This window comes from Puntigrus tetrazona, chromosome 12 (genome assembly GCF_018831695.1).
Source record: "Puntigrus tetrazona isolate hp1 chromosome 12, ASM1883169v1, whole genome shotgun sequence".
In the NCBI taxonomy this organism is placed as follows: Eukaryota; Metazoa; Chordata; class Actinopteri; order Cypriniformes; family Cyprinidae; genus Puntigrus; species Puntigrus tetrazona.
Genome location: NC_056710.1, coordinates 3,784,567 through 3,806,040, shown reverse-complemented (window position 1 = coordinate 3,806,040; position 21,474 = coordinate 3,784,567). Strand labels below are relative to the sequence as shown.

At 36.9% G+C, this 21,474-nt stretch overlaps 1 protein-coding gene across 2 annotated transcripts in view; it reads left to right on the top strand.

Moving 5' to 3' along the window:
• raraa (retinoic acid receptor, alpha a) overlaps positions 1-21,474 on the top strand; it is a 115,437-nt gene that overhangs the window by 75,743 nt on the left and 18,220 nt on the right. The window contains exon 1 of one of the 2 annotated variants that reach the window (XM_043254295.1): positions 9,298-10,056. The exons of the other annotated variant lie outside the window; for it this stretch is intronic. Coding sequence (XP_043110230.1) covers positions 9,918-10,056 — 139 coding nt within the window. The 5' untranslated portion in view covers positions 9,298-9,917. Of the gene's footprint in view, positions 1-9,297; positions 10,057-21,474 lie in introns of those variants that run through there. 2 annotated transcript variants of the gene reach the window in all.

Here is a 21,474-nt window from a genome sequence, read left to right as displayed (position 1 = left end):
GTGTGTGTGTTTGTGTGTGAGAACGCAGAGCGGAGGTTTCATGAGGATGAGTAGATAAATGATCTGCTTTTGTGTCACACATCTAATGGTGAGAGGTCAGCAGCGTGTGTGTGCGTGTTCATTGTGAAAGGTTTTTTGTCTAAACCTTTGTGAGGCCTGACTGAATATGTGCTTACGCGGCAACTCTCGCACGTCGCGCTGTACTAATGTAACTCCTAAAACTCTAAAATATCATCACAGTGTTGCATTGAGAGAGACACAATAGTCACGCCCAGAGGAATGTACATTGAAAGGGTGTGTGTGTGTGTGTGTGTTGGTTAAAGGGGCCTGCCCTTCTGCAGTCTGGCTTTAAACATGATTAACTATATGAACGGAAAGCATAGATTAGTGTAGTGTAACTGGTGACTGTATATTATCCTGCTTAGTACATTTTTATAGACCAAGTTAATAAATGGACATTAAATATTGATTAGAATAAAAGTGAAAAAGAAAGGGAGCATGGTGAGAACAAAAGTTGCACTTGCTAGACAATTTCACGTAATGTTTTGCAGTAATCACACCACAGGCACGTTTTCCCAATGAGCCTTTTTTGCATAAAAATCTATTTTCACTCCAGTCTTAATGTATCCCAATATGCCTTTTTTGTGTTAATTTGCTAGCTAATAGCTATTACAAATGCAAATATGGTGCTAATTTAGGAGCATTTTGAATTAAACATTTTAAACCAACATAAAAAAAAAAAAAACTACATTTATTTAATTGAATTTTATTTATTTAATTTAGACTTAACATCTTATGATTCCCTTTGTGAGACAGCTGTCCGCATTATCCCATACATTGTGTTTAAACATTTATTTACTCTTGTAAGATGAAATTATAAAGAGGAAGACCAAATAAACAAAAAATACCAAGGGTCAAGATCCGATTAGTCAAGGGTCAAGAATTGAATTTCGTGGGAATTTACAGAACTTTTTTGGGCCCTTATACTCGCACAGCAAAATATATCCAGTCCAAAAATTACATTCACATACTGTATGTTATATTTGCTTTCTATAAGTCTCATTATGCATCATTATAAATCTAGTATCTAAAATAAATCTAGATTTATTACTATTGCATCCACATTAACGCTGGTGTGAAGCTGGAAATTAATTTTATTGACCCTGAAATACTTTTTGTTTTTCATTTTTGTATATATATATATATATAACAAAATAAAAACCAAATTTCTCTTTTTTTTGCTGTATGGGAAAAGGCATTTTTTGTGCATCTGTAGCGTTTTTCAAAAAATCCTTCCCCCACACAACAACCTGCTTCCGTTGAGACGTCCTTTCCTGTTCAATTTAAATATGCTCACTCTCTCGTCTTTATCTGTATCTCTTATTCTCTCCGTTCTATCGGTGGCTGTGATCGGCCGGGGGTTCACTCTGTGTGTGATGGGTTTATTTGCTCTAATGATCAGCTTCACCATCAGTGGGATGAGCTAATGAATACTAGAGTGTGTTTGGAGCGGCTCAAATCTGCTGATATAGCGGCCTGTGTCCTCTCAGCTCTTATCAAAGACATTTAAATGCTAATCAAGGGCCGTGGTGACCCCCGACATGATGCCCGATGGGCTTCAGGGGGGCCGTTATCTCAAGTGTCCTGCAGTTAAGTGCGTGTCATGAATGCGAGTCATGTAAAATTAGTCTACTAAATTAATTTACTAGACACTAAAACAGAAGAAGACGCAGTAAGTCCACACACAGTACTTCGATGGTCCAGGAAGAGTTCGCTCTGCGGCTAGAAGACACACATTCTCACTATCTAACCCAAACACACACACACACACACACACACACTCACACACTCCTCCTCCTCTTCTTTCTTCTTTTTGATATGCTGATCTTCTCCTTTTCTCTTTAATGAAGAGGTTTGGAAGTTATCCATTTCATTACCCCCAACCCGTCCCCCACAAACACCCCCCGGGCTCTGGGGTATTTGTCATGGGGCAGTGATGAGGCTTTGTTTGCTGGATTTCTGATGTGCTATTAGCATCTGAACTGATTCTGACAAGACAGGCTCATTTCTACATCTCACGCTTATTCAGATCGCGCGCACACACACGCACGCGCGCGAGATAGAGACATCAGTGCTACTGTGAATATCAGCTTAATGTCATACGCATTTAAGTGTTTTGTCACTGCTAAGTGTGCAGGTCATTTTCATTGTAATGTAAGTGTCACTTCATTTGCACTTGCAGTTTCCAGTTAAGTTTTAATGCTGTTTTCTAGTAGTTTTCAAAGTGGGGGGAAGATCTCCCGATGAAATTAAACTAGAGTGGCTTTTAGTTCATGACTGTTAAAATTATGGCTGACATCTGTATATACTGGTGTACTCCTAAAAGTTGAGTTTACTTGTAGCGGATAAACATTTTTAAAATGTAGTGTTAGAGAAAAATGGCAATTAATCGTAATTGTAATTAACAAAACAATGTCTATGTACTATATACTTCACTAAAATATTTATTTTAAAGCAGGTTTAATGACAAAATATAAAAGAAAATGTTCATGTTTTATGTTTTGTAATACATTTGACACATAAGATTATGTCTCATATAGTATATTATAGAGGTGATAGAGACTTCTAACTTGGCAATTTAAGAAAGAAAATAAATAATAATAATAATAATAAAGAAAAGCAATGTTTAGCAGATGTTGTCATTCCATTTTTAGTAGCTTAAAATACATAGCATAAAATGCATATAGATATGAGTTGTAACATTATATCTCTCAATAACACATCAAATAATATGATTATATTTAAATACTTAGCTATTAAATCTTACATATTTAAATACTATTTATTAGTGTGTCTGTGTGTGTGCAGTTTAATGCAACACAATGAAAACTGTGAGATTTCTCCAAAAGTCTGTTCCTTAATGTCTACTTTATAAAAACATAAGAAAACAAACACGTGAGTGTCTTTGAAAAGTCATAGACAGAAAAGCGCCATGGAAATGGATGATGGCTAACTTGTGAAAAATATAAACTATAAAATCGTTTGCAGGAGTCATGTAGTATATGGTATAGAACAGGTTTTTAATCACGTTGGCAATTTAAAGTATAACAAATATATATCAGACACAGTTTTTTTTAAATAATGATTGTATTGTAAGTGTCCTGAGTCACTGCATAATGTATATATATATATATATATATATATATATATATATGGATCATATCTAGTCTTTGTATCACATTGGTTTTAAAAACCGTATTTGGTGACAGACTGTAGTGGCTCCTGGTTCGTGACTAGCAGATTTTAGTGGGTCGGTGCGGAGCCTATTTTTCTGACCCAGAACTGCTCTTTCTGCTGTGGAAATTCGTGGAAAGGATGCAGATTGGACACCAGCTCTGGTTCCCTGCTGGAAAAGTGGCTTCTGTCACACTTACTGTTTGTGCGCTGTGTATCAGATGTGTTTTCATGACCCGGGGCGAGTCTCAAGTGCATGTCATGTTGGGGGGGGGGTGTCATAACACAGAGGGCACAAGCACACACAGGAAATCCATTTAAAGCGACCCCCTCCCCCCATCCAATCCGCACAATGGTCTAATCCTCTCCAGCAGCACTCAAGCCGAAAGTGTTTCTTTTTCACTGCTCTTGACAGCGTGTTGGCTTACCCCAGCTCAGCATCACGAGGATGGGCTTTTACAGCCACTTTGCAATGGATAGATGGATGAATGGACAGAGCGAGCATACTGGCGCTTCAGAAAACTTAGCATCTTGTGAATCCGCTACATTAACCAGATCAGTGTGAAACAGTACCGAAGTAAACCAGTATCTTGCTCTTTTTGTCTCTCTCTCACCGACTGTAACCCTATTTGGACAGAACTGGTTTTCCAAGAGGTCAGGTCAGATTCATGTTTCACAGACGTACTTTGTGATCTTAATCCCGTCTGAATTGAACAAGTCTGTCTCTCACACAATCTTAGAAAAAAAGACTAGTTTTTCAGCTAAATTGGGCATCCTCTAAGAAATCTAATCTCGTTCTGGATAGGAATGTCTGTGACTGCGGTACATCATTTTTTTTCCACACATCCCCATTTACATTGAACTATTTCTTTTGTAACTAAAGCTACATTTCTTTCAAATGCACCTTCATTATAGTCTTTAACCTTTCTCCCGGAGACCCAACGTCCTTCAAAGTTTATTTCCAACTTTCTTCAACGCGCCTTTCAGTGATTTTCAAGCAATCCTGAAGACTCTGATTAGCTGGTTCAGGTGTGTTTGAAAAAACTCTGCAGGACAATAGATTTCTAGGATAAGGTTTGACCTCTAATCTAGAGCTTTTGTAGCAATTTTTTTTACAAAATCCAATCTGCTAGCATTCAACCTGGTCTCACAAGATAATGTAACTATTTTATGAAGTGACAGTTGCGCACAGTTTTTGCAATGGAAAGTATACGAAGAATATTAAAAAAAAGATCCAACCATAACATAGCATAAAACCTGTCTTGTTCAGCTAGTGTGTGTTTACATTTACATTTATGTTTAACATAATTACAAAATGACATACAGATACTTTAAAGGGTGAAATAATCATTTTTTTGTCAGTCTTTACAAGCCTGTGTACATTTTATTGGTAACCAACGGGTTTCCAATCCCAATGACTTTCATTGTATGGAGGGAAAAAAGGCAACTGAAACTGTTTAGTTACATCCTTCAGAATATCTTAATATACAAAATGTTACATTTTTTTCGTCTCCATGGGGAAAACAGCTTATAATTATAGATACATAATTATATTTTTATGTATTCGTCTAAAATAGCAGAAGGTTTTGTGCGAGGGGTAGGTTTAGGAGTAGGGGTAGAGTTATGTTAATGGGATATTAAAAAAGACAGTTTGTACAGTATAAAAAACATTACGTTACAATGTCCCTATAAAACATGGAAAACCAACAAGTGTGTGTGTGTGTGTGTAGAAAAAAGGCAGTTTTGGAATGACAGTGGTGGTGAGTAAATAATAGACCTTTCGCGTTTACATGGGACTATCCCTTTAATACCAAGTGTAAACGGGGCCTACGTTTGTGACATATGCTTTTTCAAGGAAAGTCTGTTTGGCTTAAGGTGTATATTGGTCATTACGGCATGTAATGGCTGCCGTACATCAGCCGTTTGCCATAAAGGCCTCTTGCCAGAGCTGCAGCGTGTGCCATAAATGCCTGAGCGTGCTCTATAGGGCACATTAAAGGGGCCAATGCTCTCTGTGTTTGAGGAATGATGGGTCAGAGAGAATAAAAGTACAATGTGAGGCCATGTGGAGGTCTGTTGTTTGTGTAGATTTATGAAACGCACCACCCTGTTAAACTGCCTGTTACAGCTTTGATACACTTAGTGATCTTCTGAAGACTCGCTCCAATACTACTAATGTTCTCAGTTTCCCTTGTGAGAGGGAGGCATTTGTTTGTGCCAATTTCCACTTTTTACACCTAAACCCTATTTCACCAACACATTAAACCCGCATTTTTGTTATTTGACATAAAATAAACAGATCCTACATCCCTAATTCTGTCAAAAACCTGATCTTAACAAGTAGCTTATTAACTTTTCGTTAAGTGTTTATTGGAGCAAATGTCATTGTTAATGGTTTGTTAATAGGGAGAACTGGACCTAACTGGACTGGACTTAAAATAATAATAATAAAAATGACAAAACAGGATTAGATTACATTTAAAACTAAGTAAACTAAAATATAAGATAACTAACTAAGATACTAAGATAAATATAGCAATAAAAGTCTTTTATTTAATAAATCTATAATGCATCACAAAAATATAAAAATACCATTGTACTTGACTTTACAACAGTAATAAAAATCCTTCCAAAAGTTATTGTTATAATTAATAAATCTATATAAGTAATAACTAATGCTGTATTAAAAACCAAAAAATAAATGACACACACACACAGTTGGTATGTACTGTATGTTAGTTTATTTTATTTTTATTTTATTTTAGACACTGCTGCTGGTTCAAATATTAGTAGTTATTAGTTACAATAACAGTTATCTCACTTTCTTCTCACAGTTCTTCGTGTGTTAAAGGGTTCCCACATCACCAAACCCAGATTCCTGATGTCATCCTGCCTAGTTAAACCACGTCTTAAAAACTAATGCACAAGCTCAATGATCCAAGAGCAGACTAGCTCAGGGCTCGTCTCTGCGGACGTAGCTCACAGCTAGAGTTTCCTCAGTCTTTCCTCCTTTTGGCATTGCACTAAAAGATGAAAAGCTGTGTTTGGTTTGAGGAGGGATTTATTGGTATTAGAGCAACACAAACTGTGTGGCGCTTAAAAGCATGGGCGTTGGAGGAAATCGGACCCAAATGATGTTGCAATGCTCCAATTTGTCGTTCAAACAGTACAAAATGCCTCAGAAATCGTTCTTGTTAACGCGTTTAAACAAATTATTTAATCGGAGACTGTTTTGCTGATGAAACCTTTATAACGTTGTGAAATAAATCAGTGAAGTTTACTTGTTCACGTTCCATTCACTTTAGAATAGAAAATCATGATAGTATTACAGAGCTGACTTATTAACATAAGATCGAAACATCTTGTATTATATCAATTTCAAGATTATACATTTTAGTTTAAATTAGCCCCCAATTTGTGTTACCCAAATTAAGATTTTAAGATTTTATCTGGGCATAAATAATCATTTTGTGGTCAGCCAGGAGTCTCAACGCTAGCTTTTATTTCTATTCTTTATTTTCTTGTTCAGAGAGAGTCCTTCGGATAATTAATTTGGTTAGTGACAGCAACCTTGAAAAGGCCAACCCAATGCATTTGAAAAAGCTGCATGTGGCTGGCGACAACCTATGTGTCCTGTTAAAGGCCAAACGCTATTGTCCTGGTTTAGGGCACCTTTCTTAAGTTTCAGGAAATAATATATTTTAGTGTGGGTTATAAAAATAGTTTAACACCCTCAAAAGGTAGTATCCACAATTACTGCCATTAGTTTGGCCCATAAACCCACCTTTACCCCCTTATTCCCATTTTATCACCACACTCAAACTCTGGCTGGCCTGGCATGGGGGTAGGGTGGCTTTGTGCGTGTCTCTTATGTCAAATGCAGTGTGCAAATGAGGTTTAAATGAAGAAATCGTTTGAGGATAAATGCACTTTTCTCAGTATTTAGATATTTCTCACAACACAATCATTCCCAGTGAGTCACAAAAACCAAATTTCCTCTTTCTGATGAAGTTCATGCTAAATGAAAGTCATAAAATGCACACTCACCCGCTCGCCTCCCGTACTGTTGCTGTTCAAATCCATAATGACAAACAATTAAACCAGTTGGATTTGCTAATAAAGCAAAGCATAAATGAAATAAATGCTCGCAGCTATTCATGTTGTGATTGTAGAGTGAGCGGAGATCTGGAGGAGGGAAAGTGCTGTAGAGGAATGCTGAGTTTGCTGATTTATCTGCAGGTACTGCATTTAAACACAGTTTTATATTCAACCTCTGCTTAGAATTTGACTCAGGAGTACGCTACACTTGTTATTTATTGAACAAAATTCTGAACATACGGTAGACACACGACGAGGTAAATACATTGTAAAAAGTGATTTTACGATGAAGTTCAGATCCTCTAGAAACCTGTTGGGGTTGGTTAAAGTTGCAGGACAATGGCTGTCCAGGAGCAGGGCTAGACAGCTCTGGAATAATGGGACCATGATCCACAAAGTAGCACAACCTCACCTTGACTTCTCATATCTACTGGTTTATCATTTCAGGCTTTAAAAGCTTTCTGTGAAACGTTTCTCACGAAAACTTTAAACTTTATTTAAAACGAAGGCCACTTGGTTTTGTATTTTGTTATGCAATGCATTGACTGCCACCCAAGCGCTTTCGGGAGACTCTTTCTTGAATCAGCTTTTGAGATATAACTGGATATTCAGTGGAAAGAGTGATATATGCGCGTACAAAAGTTTACTAAGCCACCTCCAAGATGTTGCCGTTGTTTCCTGACTCATTCGAGGCTGTTTCTCTGGAAACTTTCAGCGCATCATTCAAAGAAAAGCGCTCTTCTTGCTGAGTGTGGTTATGCAAAGGCCGGCGAACAAGGTGGAACGCCTTTGTGTGATGTCAGATGAGAAAGGCATGGAAGCGAATCGGTGTCATGGAGTGGGTCATTGAGAGGTGAGGCTGACTGCTTCCACGGGTTCAGCAAAAGTTCAGCCGCATAACATTAGGCAAATTAGTAAGACGGCAATGGAGAGAGAGACAAATGAGGCCATGAGAGAACTAGAGATGGGCCAAACTAGTTGAGAAGAAGGAACTCTGAAGTTGGTTTAAGCAACCAAAATCTGGAGGATGTGCATTGTGTAATTCAAAAAAATGTGAAATATTGACAGTATTCTCATTTATTCCTTCAACTAGAACTTGTTGTTTTTTGCATTGATATGCAATTTGATCTAGGCTATTGGTTCATGCAGTTTTGCCTTCGATAAAGTAAAAAACAACTTTGCCTGTGTTTCAGTGATCGTCATCTGCAGGCTGACTTCCATTTTAATTGGAGTCTCAGAGTCCTGATTCATGTGTAAATATAAAAATAGTCATTTCAACAGTAACCTGGACATGACTAAATGTCAAACCTTTTTGACAAAATCCAAATTTAAACTGTCCAGGAATAAAGAATGAATCATGGACGTTATTTAGCCAAATGTGTTTTGGTGTAATGCTTGTTTGTTTGTTTTTGTTTAATTATTTGCTTATTAATTATATAGCTGATTTATTTAGTATTCAAGATTTTTAAGATGAAATTAAAACTTTAAAGCACTTGTTTCTGAATTTAAATCTTGCACAATACTGACTATTGAATGGTTTGGTAAGAACAACTAATAAGCTCCTATTAGATATTGGAAATGAATGAATAATTTAATTAATTAATTAATTAATGAATAGCTGGGGAATTAAGAGCTCAAAGTATCGAAAATAATAGCCACAAAATAATAATAACTATTATTATTATTAATAATATTATTAATTGTTTGTTTAGAGAGACAGATTTTTATTAGGGTTTTTCTTTTAGTTTATTTATTTATTTTTGCCAGCTAAAGAACTCATCACCTTTAGTTATTTGGTTTGACTCACAAAAAGTGATAGACGCATTGTGGGCGGGGCTTTGGAGACAGAGACAGGCGGAGATTAAAGGGCAGCTATTTAGGCGTGGGCGTGACCAGAAAGCAGTCACTCGGCTCGTCATCATTAATGGGCGGGGCCTACAGACAGCTGCTCGTTCTCGTCAAGATCCTCTCACACTCTGAGCAGGTCCGAGGGCTCGAACACACGGTAACCGCGCGGATTAATAACACGCGCACACACAAGCCCGTTAAACGCGCATTTGTGTGCTGTTTATAATCGGGAGGACGCTAAACACCCAAAAAGGATACTGTTTAATATAGCTGCACGAGTTTTATGGTATCACGGAGACACAAACGAGACAAAATAATCACATCACTAAATCGGAGCTTCGCAAATAATATTGGACCAAACTCACCGCTCAACACTGGACGTTTGATGGATTTACTGATGCCTCGTTCTTTCTGTATAGTGTTATTGCATTAGCCGATCGAGATTTGGAGTAAATACCGTATATATGGTCTAAAACATATACTCTTGCACTTTTGAGACACTGTTGGTCCCGTATGTGAATATATTTTTGCAAGAAGTGTTTCAGCGGACGTCGATTGGACTGATCTCTGACCATGCACAAGGGCTTCGGCTTTAGTTTTACTCGCTTCTGTAGTTCCTGATCTCTTCTGGGAATAGCTGGGATGTCTGGGATGGATCCATCTCTGTGTTAAAGCTCTATGCGAAGTGTACGGTCGTGGATCAGCTGTTGCCTTGAGGAATCGAGTCCGACCTGATCATGTACGAGAGCGTGGATGTGAACCCTTTCCTCATGATGGATTACTATAATCAGAGCAGAGGATGTCTGATCCCGGACAAGATGCCCCATCCCTTCAGCTCATCCATCAGACATCAGCACTGGAGCGGATCCAACCACTGTACGTGCGTTTTCATTCAGCAAAACACCCCCTGAAGTAAACTGTATTCTAATTTAATTTAATTCAGTTTGTTGCAGCCATTCTCATACTGATATTTAAGTCTAGCTAGGTTGACCCACTTACGCACACACACACACACACACACACACACACACAGACAGAGAGATGCTCGTCTGCATATTAGCAGCATGCAGATCTTCCCTTGGATTCAACATGCTTGTTTATTTCTTTCCGTCATCAGTCTGGCCCGTTCTAACAATCCGTTTGCAAAGCATCTAGTAAGTCATACAAAGCACGTGGCTCCGAAAACATTTAATCGTGCAGATCTTGGCTCTTGAGAGCTGTGCTTTTATGACAGCTCGTTAACGTGCTGAGCATTAATGGGACAGAGAATATGAATGAAATCCAGAACAAGGTTAATGGGAAACTTGTGGATGTGAAATTGTGCTGTGCTTAATGATGAAGTAGCGTTTAATGGGTCATGTGTGGGAGATAAATGTGATGAAGAGAGAAAATAATTGCAGGGTTTTTGCTTTAACCAATTTTAAAAGAGTCGATCTGCTGTAGCTCTTTCAGCCGCCGTTGGATGGTGACCCGGGGCGCACAGGGTCACGCAATCCACGACCTTTGACATAGATACAGGGACATACACTTGGAAATCTTACCAAGAGAGTGTCGTAAACAACAGCGTACTAAATGTTTAGCACGCACATCAGACCCTCAGCCAGCTCGGGGATCTTCATACAAAAAACGCTAAATTCTGTAATCACGTTAACATACGTTATTACATTAGGCATAGTAGTGTTGACCTAGTTTTTTTAGTTAACAACTTATACATGCTTTGCCTCGTCCTGGATTCTTTCAGCCATTGTTTTTGTCCAACAAAGAGATTTGCATTTGTTTACTGACGCTTTTACACTCGCCGGAATCTATAACCGCCTTTCGTGAAATATGACTTGCTCTGTTTATATTTGTCGTTTAAGTAATGTCGGTATGTTTTATATAGATGCATATAGATAAACCGTTCCATTTTTTAAGGATCCCCAGTTGGGCACAAAATCATACATTGCTGGTCAAACAGTTCTATAGATTCACTTTGGTAAAGATATCATGTACCAGTAGAGTCAAAAGTGCGAGTATGGATAAGATACGCCTTATGCAACAGATCTTTGAGCCGCCAGGAGACCCTCAATCTTGGCTAAAGTACACTATAGGCTATACTTCTTTGCAAGCACTTAATTACATATTATATTGTTTTATGTGCATAATTTACAATAGTTTTTGAGTTAAGATAAATTGCAGGATGTTAAAATATTGTTTCCTATGCCCTTTTGTTTTTTGTTAAAAATATTTTTTACTTTTCTAGATGATAAGCGATTGACTGGAGTAGTGTGGATTACTGAGATATTTTTTTATCAGCTATTTGGCCTCTTGTTCTGGCACCCATTCACCGCAGAGCATCCACTGATCCAAATCTCCACCTTGGATGGCTTGAGAATAAGTACATTTCAAACAGTTTTTTATTATTAGGCAAACTAATTTCTTAAACGTTTCCTCTTCCTGCGTCGTTTTGATGAAATATTCCTTGGTTTGTTCCGAGCTCATAAAACCGCATGCATCCTAACTGCGGCACGTCCTTGTGCTCAATGACTACAGGTTGTTTTTAGAGCCTTAACGCGAATTGAGCAGCGGTGTATTTGTATTACGTTCCTGCGCGATAAATGAAAGCGAGAAATGACGTGTCCGTATGGTCTCACTCGTCAGACTGACAGCTCGGGGTCTTTACGGGGGTCGATCAGGATCAAACGCACTTGATCTTTGATAGTCGGCTTCTCTCAGCGCTGAGGTGGGGTTTCTAGAGAGATTACACGCCTCAGCGTGAAGGAATGCACTGCCTCTTATTCACATGACAGTCACACACACACACACACACACACACACTCCCCTTCGCGCTGCACCCACAGACCTTTGCACACACTCCTCTTTGCACATGCACGATTCTCACTAACGTCTGTTCTTAAATTCTATTCATGTATCGCATGCCTTCGAGCACTTTTCACATGTCCGTTCGCCGCTGTGCCATGTGCTGCGTTCAGCTCTCATTGGAGGTTGTGTGCGAAACCGGCTGTACATCAACAGCGTCCCGTTCTGCGCACTTACGACCAGCAGAAGCTGTCACCGCTTTCTAGTACTCATGGGAAGTTTCAGCAAGAGCTTGGAAGGCAGTGAGACGACGACACGGATTGATGCGATGTGCATTCCTGTCATTTTAGATGACAGAAAACGGAGTGAAGTTGAAGTTGGGAAGTTTCATAATTCCGTCTTGTAATAAACTTCCTGATATACACAGGAAGCTTTTAGCACTGTTGCAACAAAATTAATAGCACAGGATGCGCATTGACACTTTATTGCTTTATCCGCAGAGAATGAAGTGGAATGTTTTGTTACACAAGCTCGTTTTTTTAAGTGCCGCTTTATATGGAGCGTCATCAGCGGTACACAAAAAAAATCACTAAATTGTACAGTACTGTAAAAAGTAATTAGCAATTTATACCACTACCACCCTCCAATAGCTATGCTTTTTTGACGGGGTGTCTTCATTTTGTTCCAAACGTGTTTGACTTTCTTTTGTGGAACATAAAAAAACTGTTTTGACAGATCTCTAATTTTTTCCTGTACAATGGTCGCCATTGTGGTTTGGCTCTCAGCGTTACTCGGAATAGCTGTTCTGCAAAGTAAGAATACATGCAGGTTTGGACGGCAAACCTCTCATAGTTTGACATTTTATGTTATGGGCTTTCACCCCACTGACAGTTTATATTTTTTTTGCAATTGCCAATATAACAATATAATGTTTTGCGCATTGTGCTGCTTGCTCCACAGTCACGTTGTGTTAAGTCAGATGGATTTGATCATTCATCAGCTGGAATAAATGCTCGGAAAGCGATCCTGACAATACTGTTCGCATTAGTTGTAATTGCCCGACGTGTGTCTTCTTTTAGAGTTAAAACGTTATTGTATGCGAACAGGCCTTTGTTATTTTTAGTTGACGTGCGGTTATTGAATCTGACATTTTGTTTTCAGAAAGTTTGAGTGACCTCACTCTCTGTGGTCCGTAGCATTCTCACTTTAATACCAGTTCAGTGTAAAGGAGCATATTCATTTGACATTGATATCGGTCTCGAAAGTTAAGAAGATTGCTTTTAAAAATATATGCATTGCATTTAAAGAAAAATTGTATATAGTATAGATTTTGTACTAAAGTTTTGTTTTGTGGTTTGCTTTCTAGGGTGTTTTTCTACTGACCCTGATTTTTGGCTCCATGATTTTCCTGGTTAATATGGCTAACATTTAGATATTCATATTTTAAGCATCCAATCATTATGCATCAGTCTTAGCAGAACATAAATGTTTTGATAGGGTTACTGCTGCTTTCTCAGACGTTCTCATCTAAGGTCATATCTCAGGTAATGGCGGCTTCAGGCTTCATATCGCATGAATATTTGATCTAGGCCTGTTCCGCCTCTTTGTTTTTACATTGTCTGTTTAATTGTGTGGTGTTGAACAGTACCGATGCTGACATGCCTGTGTAGCCGATCACATTAACAGTTCGTTATGTGTGCGTGCGCGTCCCCTGACTTTCTACAAAACATCCCATAGCAGCTTTTCTAAGTCTAAGATGATGGCTTGCTACATCGATCATTACAATGAAAAGCCAGTGTTACTGGATCCTTCTGAAATCATTCTAATATGCTAATCTGGCTCTCAAGAAGTCTTTTCGGCAGAAAGTTTGATTTTATTTTAAATGCCATAACTGTTTATTTTAAATCAATTTAATGCAAATTAGCTCAAAATATCAGTTTTTGAAATTACAGTGATCCCAAATGGAATATTGCAACTAATTTTATATATAAGGACCAGTATACCTATTATTAAGATATAGTCTGTTTATTTGTGCTTAAAAAAACATATTCTGCATGACCGTATTCTACATCCCTTGTCAAACTTAAACAGATGCCTTGCTAATTATTAATAAGCGGCAAATTATAAGTTTATACAGGCAAAATTCATAATTTATGGTTTGTTAATGGTGATAATTGGACCATAAAATAAAGTATAAAACTGGAAACACGATATATTATATACAAACGGTTCAGAAACATTAATGAAATGAAGCTTGTTATTACAAAAAGATGATGTTCACTGACCTCCAATTCAATAAGTCAGTGATTTATTTATTTTTATATTATATGAACCATCCAAACAAGCCTATTAACTAAATTGAATCAAACTCTGCAGTGCTGAATACTTCATGAGAAATAAAATATCGTGTGCAGTGTACGTGCCCAAATGTGTGTTTTCGGCCAAAAAGAAATGCAGCCTGTCTAACTTTGCAGACTTGCATAAGGCTTAAATTTTTCATGCGAGAATGTGCAATAAAATACACGATATTAAAGTAAACCTTCTCTGACTGAACCAGATGAAAGTGCGCGCACACACACACACACGCACACACACACACGCACAAGCACTTCAAGTTTGCTTCAAATGATTACATTTTGCTTTAGGTGGTCTGAGTTTCAGAATTCTATTGTACTATGGAGAACATGATTATATAAAACTCATTGTGTGAGCGTTTGTGTGTGTGAGTTGGTGGAAAGACAACACTTGAACCTGAATACTTTCGTCTGAACTTGAATGACATCTGGTAACAGACGCTGACACATGATTGGCTGAGAGCAGGAAGTATTTTGGTGCCAAATGAGCCACATGTTTGTAGAGTTACACAAGTGTTCATAGAAACAAGGAGCCGGTGTGTATCTGCTGTTGGCTGTACTTACTTTCAAAAGGTCCTTGTGTATGTAGTCAAAGAGTTCTCAGAAATGTTCCTTGTTTTCCGTGGATATTTTGCTCTGCTGATAAATCTACTGTAAATGGTTTGGAGGATTAGATTTAGGTTTGGTTTCTTATTTTTGTGGCTTATGCCTACATAAATCATATACAGGCAGTGTACGGAATAGGGTGTGCGTAATGTATTGTCTACTATGATATTGTAATTGTTGTTTTAACAATGTGGAAGCTGACATTGAGCAGGTCATTGACTTTGCAAAAAACAAACAGAAACACACCTTGCACACTTTCACAGCATGATTTAAGCTAGTTCAACGACCCTGACGTTTTTTTGTGTTTTATATACAGTTGTGAAACCATCTATAATATAAGCAAGATATCGTGCTATACTGATTTTTATACAACTGTTCAGTAAGAAGTTAATATTGTGCAGATACAGTAATGTCAGCATCGTCTGTTTGTGCTCTGTTTTGACAACAAAACAGTTCCAAACAAAGCCTGAGGTGTTTCGAACCAGTGCTGAATAAATCGGGAGTCTTTGAACTAACAGTGATTCAATGATTCATTCATAAAGACAATCGCTTGCTTTGTTTTTGAATGAATCAGCTATTTGAACTAATCAAATGAGCGAATGACTCGATGATTCACCCGTTAACACAGCGACTGCCCTCTGCTGTAACACTTGTTAACTTTTAACTATGACTTTTCCCTCAATACATTTTTTTATTATTAATAGTTAGTAAGGTAGTTGTTAAATTTAGGCATAGGGTAGGATTAGGAATGTAGAATAAGGCATTAATATGTGCTTAATTAGCTTTAATAAATGGCTAATATTTTAGTAATATGCATGCTAATAAGCAACTAATAGGTGTAAATGTAAAATAAATGCATCTGTTAATGCATCTGCTTACTAGACGTTGTATATTTACACTTAATTTTAGGGCCAACTAGTTGCTTATTGATTACACAGGCCGTCTCTGCATTTAATAAAAATTAAGTGTTTAATCTTGTCATTATACATTACTATCACTCTATATCAACGAAGAAATAAACAATAGAGTCTTTTAATTCTAGTATGACAGCATCAACACACGTATTGCACTTAACTACATCTAGGACCGACAAACTCAATGGGGCAGACACCAATATAAATACACACAGACATAATTAGGGAGAACTGAAACGTGGGGACGAATTAACTAATCAAACTAAACTAGAACAGGAAGATGACCAAGTAAGGAAAATCAGGACGACTAAGCATAACAAGAAACAAGGCACACGTTTTGTATCTGAATGTTTACAGACAATAGTTTTTTCGACTCTGTGTATCAACTTCGTATAAATGGTACAAACGGTATAAATGAAAAGTCTAAAGTAAAACAAGAAACAAGCGCAAAATCTGTGCAAAATGAATGAATCATGCCGCGATGTCTCGAGCGCGCACACGTGCCATATGTAAAAAAAAAAAAAAACATGCTCAAAATCGAGATAATTTTTATAATCGATTTAAAATCGTTGAAGAGAGAATCGCGATGCATCACGCAATAGTTTCTTTTTTCACCTCTAGTATTCAATTATTTGTAACACTTTAGAATAGGTAACACTTCTTAGCTATCAACTACGACTTTTCCCTCAATAAATTCTTAATTTACTGCTTGCTAATAGTTAGTAAGGTAGTTGTTAAATTTAGGTCTGTGTGTGTGTAATATATTAATCAAAATCTAATATTAATACTAATATTTTGATATTAGTCAAAATATAATATATATATATATATATATATATATATATATATATATATATATATATATATATATAATAATAAGCAATTAATAGGTGTAACTATAAAATGTTACAGAATTATTATTTGAAATTAAACTATACAATGGTTTGTTTGTTTTTTTTCTCTGAATACTCGTGACAACATGAAGTTGTGAATGTATGTAAGTGAACTTGCGTCTCAGGAATAATTTCAGGAATGTTTCCAAGTTGCTTGTGTTTGTTTTAATTTCTGGACTTTAAGGAATGTTACATTCCAGAGATCTGTGTTCATATATGGCCATTGTTGACGTGACGTGTTATCATGGGTTGCGTTTATATTGTTGTTGTCAAATAGAAAGGTATCAAGACCAGAGCGATCAGAGATTCTGTGGATTTTATGGTAATTTGGGAGGAAAAATATTCATAGTTCCGTGGAGCTGATGCAATGTGTAATTACTATTTCATTTTAGCTCCCCAGTTGGAATTAGCTGTTCATTTTATTCATTTGTTTATGTCTCTCTCTGTGTGTGTGTGTGTGTGTGTGTGTGTGTGTGTGTGTGTGTGTGTGTGTGTGTTTATTAAAAATGTTTTTGTCATGTAGCACGGAGTATGCTACTATAATGCATTTTGATTTCAATGAATTGAATATTTTTCCTTTTAATCTTTTTCACTGATGTCCACATAAAAGATTGTTAAAGCACGGTAAACAATCTGAACCTTCCTGTAGCTTTAAGACTATCTATTATTGATTTCTGCTATGATTGGCTACTCTCCACTTATCAACTCACCCTGTTCATCAGAGCGGTTTTAATTTGCAGAATGGTAAATATATAGATGGTTATATGTAAATGTAGGGATTGTATGTTATTTATTTGTGAAACCATTTCTTATCCGGTGGCCTGAAGTACAAACTCTAGATTAGAAGCCGTCATCTTGTGACTCCTTAAAGAAGAATACATTGTGAATCTGTCTCCCAATGACTTTATGGAATGTAATAGGTAAAGTTAAGTTGGTTATGGGATCTGTTTCCCAAGTGATGTGGGTTGTCAGTACTGTTGCTCTGGTGAGAGGTGTCCAGTATGATCAAATAAGATAATAAGCCATAAAATGGCCATACTGTTATTATTATGTGCTTAAAAAAGGAAAAGAAAAATTTAATATCTCTGTATAGATATAGATAGAAAGATAGATTAATTATATTATATAATTTATAATATAATATAATATCCTAGTAATTCAATTAACACTGATCCCAACTCAATATCATAATGGTATCATGACTACAGAGAGCATTTATGAATCACATTAGTGTGATGCTGACAAATGTGTGGTCGAAGATTAGCTCATGCCAGTTCCATATTCACACATTTTAAAAGTGATTGCTTCATTGATTTTTTGATATGATTGGCATGTTTGGGACTCCATACTACGGATATGACAGCAGAAATCATCTGATAACGTTTTTTTGCGTTGAGATTTCCACATGCAGCGACCCTCAGCACAGGAAGAGCTGATCTCGCTGTTTAAATGTGTGGGAGTTTTTCAAAGACCTCAGACGTTTACAGGAAATTGATGTCTGAAGAGGGAACGAGATCGTCTGATCCTCAGAAATCTCACCGAACACACTCACACACACACACACACATATTCATGAAAATATTAGCCCGGTGAACTCTGCTGACAAACCTTAGACCTCTGAGATAGTCTACGTATGTTCATTCATTCTACCCATGGGACGGGTGCATGATGGGAAATAAACTTCAGAATGAAAGAGGTCAGTCTTATTTTACTTTAATTATTAAGGACAGATGAGAGCTAGTGAGAGACGGGACTGTTTCTATTTTCATTCAGCCTCCTTTTTTTGCCACGTGTCCTCAGTGAACCACGAGAACAGACGTCTTAATGAGAACACGATAATCAAAACAAACATGGCATATATATATATGGCATAGTTATTAGATTTAAAGAAATAGCTCACCCCCAAAAATTGTTGAACATCTACTCGGCCTTAGGATATACAAGATGGAGGCGAGTTTGGTTCTATATTGGGACAGGTCTGGAGACTTCTTCACCATGCTCCTCAGTGAATGGGTGCCGTCAGAAACGGCTGATAAAAACACAATAATCCACAAGAAATCCACACAGCTCCTGTCCGTTGCTTAACTGGCTTTACAAAACAAACAAACCAACAAGAAGATATATATAAAAAAATAACTGAATAATATTTTCCAAGTTTAGGTCTTCATTGAAATTGTTTCTCAGCATTATGTTTCCGCATATGCTTGACATCATGTGCACTAGTGGAACCCGTCTTGTATATTGCTTACAAAAACACTAGGATATGTTTAAATAATGATGCTGGCCGTTTCTACTGCACTATTTATGTTAAAGCTGCCCGCTCTAGCAATAATTGATGCCCACGGTCCTTATGCTATCATATCCATACACTATACCCTTAGACAAAAACACATGCTCGTAAAGCAAATAGACTCATCTCTGTTTTGGAGAACTCATGGGAAATAATTGAAGGAAGTAAAGGGTTTGAATGGACTGATCTGAGTGCTTTTTTCTTCGGGAACATAATTGGCCTACTTTCACAATGACGTCAAAATCAAGAGATGGTAGCAAATCATGAAACTGGAACAATCTAGTTCTGTGTGTGCCTTTATGTTTCTGTGATCTAAAGCGATCTATTTTTTAATAGCATGTCTACATTTTAGAAGGGATGCGCATTATTGATTATTGATTAGATTTCTTTTAAGATAAGTCTCATTTTAAAAGATTTGGAGAAATTCAAACTTACATCATTTCCATACTGGCAGAGAATGGGTGCCGTCAGAATTATTAAAAAAAAGAAGAGAATTATATGCAAGTAATACATACTCGGTGTCAGCTTCCATAGCAAAACAACAATTACAATACTATCATATACAATATATATCATACACAATACAGTTTAGTAACACAATTACTTTATAAGCTACTTGTAAAGCAGTCTTGATTTTATGTTTTGTGGGATTGTGTACTCAGGCACTTGACATTGTCCTGTTATTCATCATTTTTCATGCAATATTTAATGGGCACTAAATTTATTTCAGTAATTTTATTTCAGACCATTGTCTGGCATCGAAAAATATGGATATGCAGCCTGCAAAAATACTGAATACAGGTGTGTGTGTGTGTGTGTGTGTGTGTGTAATATAAACAGGAGGTGTATGTAGGCAGGGAGTCTCCTAATCTCCTCCACTCAGCATGAACACATGCCCTAACCATACAGAGAGAATAACTCTGACATTACAACCAAGGTTAGATGATAAACTGAAAATTTTATACCATGATGATATTTATGTGGCGTAAACATAAATGTCAACATTTTAATATGTTAAAAAGCTTGCACAACAAAATAAAGACACACACACACATTAATATTATTTTATATATATATATATATATATATATATATATATATATATATATATATATATATATATATATATATATATGTATATATATATATATATATATATATATATATATATATATATATATATATATATATATATATATATATATATATATTATTTTTTTTTTTTTACTGAAACATTTTATCACGAAGTATGCAATGTAAATGTAATATAGCTAATACAAAGTGTGTGAAAAATCTATTGATGCTTATTAAGTTTAGGGCTGCAAAGCGATGAAAGTTTACATGCTGTATTTGTGTACTGTTTATATTATGTATATATAAATGCAAACACATACAGTATGCATAAGGAAAATATATTAGATTTATATTTAAAATATTTAAATTATATGCAAGTGTTTACATACCGTTTGCTTAACCAGCAATTTCATTGTGAATATATTTGATGTGTCGCCCAGCCAAAATTACAACAAATTTTTGTCAATGAATATTCCAAACAAAAACATCGACCTGCCTTTAAAAGAAATGAGGGTGTGTTTCATTGACTGATTCCATGTTGGTTATGCTTTCTACCCGGTAACATGGCTGCTATTTTAAATGGCGCCTCGCAGCATGTGATGTTTGACTATTGATTTTCAGGGCGGTAGTTAATTGGTTTTAGTTAGTCGTAAATAGAATGGATCAGACGTACCACTTGTTGACCCAGTAAAGTTGTGGTCCGTATGTCTTCGCTGATGTTAGACTGAGATCATGTCAAAAAAAATGCCTTGGGTCCTGATGCTTAAAACACTCTGTCACTGCAAGGCAGTGCATAATCTAATAGTGAGATAAGTGTGTGTGTGTGTGTGTGAGTGACTGCTCTCCCATAGGGCCTGTCTCTACCCCGCTAACACACTTAAGCTGGGCTTAACCAACCCAAATCTGATTAATACCCCCTCCCGTCCTCTCCCAGCGCCCTTTGGGCCGCTCGTAATGAGAGCTAAACAAGCCCAGACCCAGACCTGAACCCACAGATGAATAAACGGGTGATTACAGCAGGCACAGAGAGAAAGGGAGACATATTGTCTGTCAGGAAGGAGGAGTTAAAGGCTCCTAAAGATGAAGAGAGAGACCGAAGAGGAGAGCAGGATAGAGGTTGAGTTACAGTGTTTGTTGGTTGTCAGAACATTAGGAATGTAACCTCAGCTTGAACCTAGAGATAGACAGATAGACGGAGGGAGAGACGGCCGGTTATAGGGTCAGCGTATATTCGGGGCTTAGACCAGACCTCCTGGGATGCGTATGGGATGTTTTTAATTAAATGGTGGAATAGGACACTCCTGAAAGTTGAAATGATACATCTTCGGGCCAAATTACCGCATTCGAGAAGAACCAATAGCTTT